Source organism: Sminthopsis crassicaudata, chromosome 6 (genome assembly GCF_048593235.1).
Source record: "Sminthopsis crassicaudata isolate SCR6 chromosome 6, ASM4859323v1, whole genome shotgun sequence".
NCBI classification, from domain to species: domain Eukaryota; kingdom Metazoa; phylum Chordata; class Mammalia; order Dasyuromorphia; family Dasyuridae; genus Sminthopsis; species Sminthopsis crassicaudata.
This window is the reverse complement of record NC_133622.1, coordinates 215,123,218-215,129,217: the sequence shown is the minus strand read 5'-3', so window position 1 is coordinate 215,129,217 and position 6,000 is coordinate 215,123,218. Positions and strand designations below refer to the sequence as shown.

Here is a 6,000-nt window from a genome sequence, read left to right as displayed (position 1 = left end):
ACAAAAAATATAATAACCACAAGATAGTAGAAAGAGCACTGGACCAAGACATCCTCACCTCAGTTCTCCCATTTTACCTTATTAGGACTTATTCTTTTCAAATTTGAAAGAAAGGGTTGAATTAGATGATTTTTCATGTTTCATCTATTATTAAAGTGAAATTATGATTCAAAATGAGTCTTCTATTTATTCTTCCTCCTCCTTCTTCTTGGACCTATGATTATGTCCAGATGAGGAAGTCTTTCCTACCAACAGTGTTCAGCCACTGTCCTCTATATTCTGTAATTTACACATAGAAAACTACCTAGAGTAAGGGATTGAGTGATTTTCCCAGATTCACATATTTTTATTTGTAGGAGGCAACAATTGGAATTGGAATTATTGATTCCAATATATATTGTAGTCACGGCACTGCCTCCCTATTTACTATTTTTACTATTTCTAAATTTACTATTACTATTTCCCTATTACTGATGGAAATAGAATAATAACATACAAAGAATTTTATACTATTGTCAAGGTCTGTCAAGTGTTTCACAGATATTATTACACTTTATCTTCACAATAAAACCAGGAATTATTTACCAATTTATAGATTGAAAAAAGTGAGGCAGAGTGATGTCAAATGACTTACCCAAAGTGACAGAGTTAGTAATGAACTGAGGCAAATAGGGAACACCAAACCTAGCACTATACCACCCCAGTTAGCAACCTATTTTTAATTTAATAATTTATTCTTCCTTAAATTAGAAGAAATTTACACACACACACACACATACTCTTTCTCTCTCTCTCTCTCTCTCTCACTCTCTCTCTCTCCCTGTCTCTCTCTCTCTCACACACACACACACACACACACACACACACACACACACAGGGACTTTGACTTATAATATGCCAAGATATCTCATCAAGTCAATCAAAAATGGTACTAGTCATCCAGGTATTTTTTTCCTCTTTCTGCCTACATAAAGCCAATTATCTGTGAAAAAATATTTTTAAGACTTCACATTCTCTGGCTCAGTTATTCTGAGATTAGACAAATTTAGCCAAGAGGGCAAATAATCTTAAATACATATGGGTTGGGTTAGATCACATAGGAGATAGAAACTCTATTTTCCCCGATCTCAACTTATTCCTGACTTCATAACCTAGTCTAAGAGGCACAGAGGGATTAAATAGTTGTCCTGGGTATGCTGATGTAGAATTTAAACATATTTCCTGACTTTAAGCCCAGCATAGTATCCCTAAAGCCATACTCACTAAAATCCTATAACATTGGAGAGCATAATCGGGATGGCAGACAGTCAAGATTCGGACATTGCTTTATGGATAGCAAGATGTAGACTCTATTTGCCAGGTTAGTACTAATGATGGTACTAATGAAAAGAGTGTTCTTTATTTCCATGTAGTCATCAAAGCCTATCCCAGAAAAGAATAATGAAAGAGAAAAAAATCAGGCAACAAAACAAACTTTGAAATGGTGTTAGTGTACAAAACTGACTATTTTATAATAAGCAAGTTACTGATCCAGACAGCATAATGTTTTAAAAAACTGGACTCTATTACAAAAGCATTTCTGTGAATATCGATTTCAAATAGATTATTGCTAAAGGATAGTAAATGGCATGTTGAATTTCAGAAATTATTTTGGCTACTTTACAAACATACATAAAATAGTGGAAAAGGTGCATGCTCTAGAAACTTAGTACGTTTGTCATGCCTCTGGACTAAAAATAATGTGAGGACACTAGCAAATGGACATTTGCAGCACAGCTTCTTGAAGAAGCCTACAGTGTCTTTTCTTCTGTATTTGCAATGCCTTGGGAAAATCTTCTGGTTTTTCTCTTCTGATTGTGGGATCTCCAGCTTAGACTGAGGAGGCGTGTTCAGCTTCTGTCAACCAACATAGAAAGGAGAGTTAGTCAAGTCTGAGACAAGTACCATTTGAAAAGCAAACATATTGGTGGTGACTAGAATTTGGCATGAAAAATGCATTGGCAACCCAGAGACACAACATATAAATTACATATAAAAGCAACATTTGATTAAAAAAAAAAAAAACAAAACAAAACAGTACTTTGGATAGTTCAATTTGTATTATAATCCATACAAAGAGTCTTTGTTTAAGAAAAGAAGTTTCTTTCCAGCATCATTCTGACTATGAATTAAAACCAAACAAGATAGCTCAGGTCCCTGTGAAATGATGGAACAATAAACTGTATTGTATCAATGTAAACTTCCAATTAATTAGATCTTTAAATACTCCCTATATTTTCTCCACCTAGGACTTCCCACAATATTGGAATATAACTGCTTGAGGAACAGAATTGTTTGATCTTCTTGTTTATCCCAATGTATGGTATCTTGCCTGGAACACATTAGGCCTTTAAGGAATGTCCACGGAAATTGAATTTAAAGTGTATGTATATTTACATTAAATGATAATTAAATTTATAATGAGAATCTCCAAAGTCTTATGTGGTATCAATGAGTCTTCTAAATTTTTAAAGGCTAATTAAACTTTTTTTATAATCCCCAATGTTATTATTGAATGTTTCTTAATTCAATATGTTTTAACTTAAATCAATTCTGTAAAATGGATGATAAGGGCAACTCCTTTTAAAACATAATATTCAGGAATGGATCCCATTCAGTTTGCTACTTGGGATAGCATTGAGTTCAAAAAGAGGAATTTCTCTAAGGAAGCCTCAAAGTTGCCTTGCTGAAAGTTAGTCTGAAACGTTATCTAATACCTAGCCTTGAATGTGGGGACACATACAGAAAGAAAGACCAGAACCAAGCCATCTGAGTTTTAGAAATGTGTTTAATTCTACTCAAGGACAAGAATACCTGCAGGACGGGATCCAGTTCCGTGGTCTTGTTCACATTAGTAGAGTTGTTATTAACTGTACAGATCTTGCCACCCTATAAAAATAAGCAAGGACAACATATAATGATAGTCATCAAAGGAGAATAAGGATGAAAGAATGAACTCCCCAGGCTGTTCAGATCCTGAGAAAGTTTCAGCAAACTGCCTTTTCTGGAAAGGCCAAACTACAGTCCCAAATAGCAAAGATAATCATCATTAAAGGGAGGGTACTAGAAAAAAGAGATTAAATAGTGGGCGTACACATTTATGTTGGTATTCAGGCGCTGCAAAAAAGGGTAAGAGAAGGAGAAATGTCCTCAGAAGAAGAAAAATAATTCTAAGGAATAATCAACAAAAACATAGTGGCCCTGTAGTACGTATCAGTATTATCCCTGAAAATGGGATGCTGCAATGAATTCTGTTATTAGATGCCTCTCTTTTTTTTTCCCTTCCCCTTACTTTTTTTTATGTATAGTATAAGTTATATATGCATAGATGTACAATACATTCAGATATATTATATATATTATATAATCTGCACTTATATAATGTTCGTAGAGTATATGTATACCTCTCTCTCTCTCTCTCTCTCTCTCTCTCTCTCTATATATATATATATATATATATATATATATATATATATATATATATATATATATATATATATACAAATATAGGCATGTATGTATAAAATTTCCCTATATACCATGCTACTCTCCATATATTTCTCTATATGAATATACAGACATACATGCATACATACACACATTCTTATTCTTTGTTCTCCCAATTTTCCATTTGTGTATGTATTCATACACACAAACACACTCACACAAATAAACTGTACCTTATAATATATATGTAAACATATATATGGATGTACTGATGTCTCACACTCAAGAGATCTCAGACCAAAATTTGCAAAGAACTCAGCAGTTCACCTTATGCAACTTTCTCACTTTAGTAATGAAGAACTTGGTACTTAGAGTATACTTAAATGACTTGTCTAAGGTTGTACATATGTGTATTTATGATTTAAGTGTGCATATAACAGTCAAAAGTCCCAATGTAATTATCTATCTAGATAAGTATCAGAAACTAGTAATAGTGTTTTTCAAAAATCATGAATTACTTTACTAAAATTTCTCAATCCCTGCAAAAGAGAACTTATATAATTCACAATCATCGGGTAATCAGAACAAAATAATTTATTTATTAAACTTCATTGCTAATAAAAATGAAAGTATCAGTAGGCAAAAGCATTTTAGATGAATCAATGATTTTTCATCTTTTTCTTGCATGGTACTCTTTAGAACAATAAAATATGCTAATCTGAGATATTATAATGTTTTAGATGAATGTGAAATTTATATTTGCTACTTGTCCCACCCCCCCACCCCCTTATGAGCCCTTGTTATTCTGTCAATGACTATCAAGACAAGAATCTGAGTCCATCGGTCAATGTCTGATCTTAAAAAATTCATTTTTTTTTTTTTTCTGGAGCAACAGGATGGCATTAGGCCAATTGAAATCTTCTATTGACTCTAAAATCCTAAGACTAAACAATGTGAAAGACCCAAAGGCAGAGTAGTTAAGAGTTCTGAGCTTCACATATCATGTGACCCAAGAGGACACATACCTACATAAATCAAATAAAGCCTTTAGTCTTTAGTTCCATGATAATTTCAACCTTTGTGTTGTCTTTGAACCCTGTACAAATTGGAAAAGAGGGCCTTTAATGTTGTATAGCTCCAAGTTCATTGTTTAGTAAGAGTAATAATATTTTTTCTTTTGTGTAGATTTAATTTTTTTCTTAGTAATTATATGCATGCATACACAATCTATATCAATATCTTTATCTATATACATACACACACCCCAATACACACACAGACACAATTAAAATAGTTTCTCTTTATAATGACTCTTTTCATTAGGAAAAAGATGAATTGGAAAATAAAACTTATGGCTAGGATGATAGGAAAAGACAATGATGAATGTTGGAGGGGATGTGGGAAAATTGGGACACTAATGCATTATTGGTGGAGCTGTGAAATGATCCAACCATTTTGGAGAGTAATTTGGAACTATGACCAAAGGACTATCAAAACATGTGTAGACTTCTTTTTATTGTAGTAAGTCTACTTATTTTTAACACATACATTGCTGTATATGTCATGTTGGGAGCGAAAAATAAGAGCAAAAGAAAAAACCTTGGGAGTGATTAAAAAAAATAACAAACAGAAAAAAAGAAGTGAACATAGCATAAGTTTATTTACATTCAATCTCCTTAATTCTTTTTTTTTTTTTGGACACAGGTGGAATTTTCTGTCCAAAATCTACTGGGACTGTTTTGGATTACTGAACTACTTAGAAAGAAGAAACAAGCTTTTCATAGGTGATCATTGCATATTCTTTGTGCATAGACTTTGATCCAGCAGAGTCTCTCTTTACCTGGGTCTCTATCCCCAAGAGATCAAAAAGAGGAAAAAGTACCACAAGAGCAAACATGTTTGTAGCAGCCTTTTTTTGTAACAGCAAGGAAATGGAAATTGAGTGGATGTCCATCAACTGGGGAATGGCTGAATAACTTATCATTATGGTATATTAAAGTAATGAAATATTATTGTTCTTTAAGAAAGGATGAGTGGCTGATTTTAAAAAGCCTGGAAAGACTTAGATGAATTGCTGTTAAGTGAAGTGAGCAGAACCAAGAGAACATTGTATATAGTAATAATACAATTATGTAATGATCAACTGTGATGGACTTGGTTCTTTTCCTTCTCTGGATAGGATTTTTAAAAATTACTTTTATTTTTAAAGCATATTATTTTCAAAGCATATGCATGGATAATTTTTCAACATTGACCCTTGAATAGCCTTATGTATCAGATTTTCTCCTCCTTCCCCCACCTTCTCTCTTAGACGGCAAGCAATCCAATATATGTTACACATGTTAAAATATATGTTAAATCCAATATGTGTAAAACATTTATACAATTCTCTTGCTGCAGAAGAAAAATCAGATCAAAAAGGAAAATAAATGAGTAAGAAAACAAAAAGAGTGAGAATATATTATGACCCACATTCAGTCGCCACAGTCCTCTCTCTGGGTGCGGATGGCTATC

At 32.9% G+C, this 6,000-nt stretch overlaps 1 protein-coding gene across 1 annotated transcript in view; it reads right to left on the bottom strand.

Moving 5' to 3' along the window:
* Positions 1-1,657: 1,657 nt before the first annotated feature.
* LUZP2 (leucine zipper protein 2) overlaps positions 1,658-6,000 on the bottom strand; it is a 721,061-nt gene continuing 716,718 nt past the window's right edge. The window contains 3 exon segments of the mRNA XM_074272647.1: positions 1,658-1,829; positions 1,831-1,896; positions 2,854-2,928. Coding sequence (XP_074128748.1) covers positions 1,791-1,829; positions 1,831-1,896; positions 2,854-2,928 — 180 coding nt within the window. The 3' untranslated portion in view covers positions 1,658-1,790.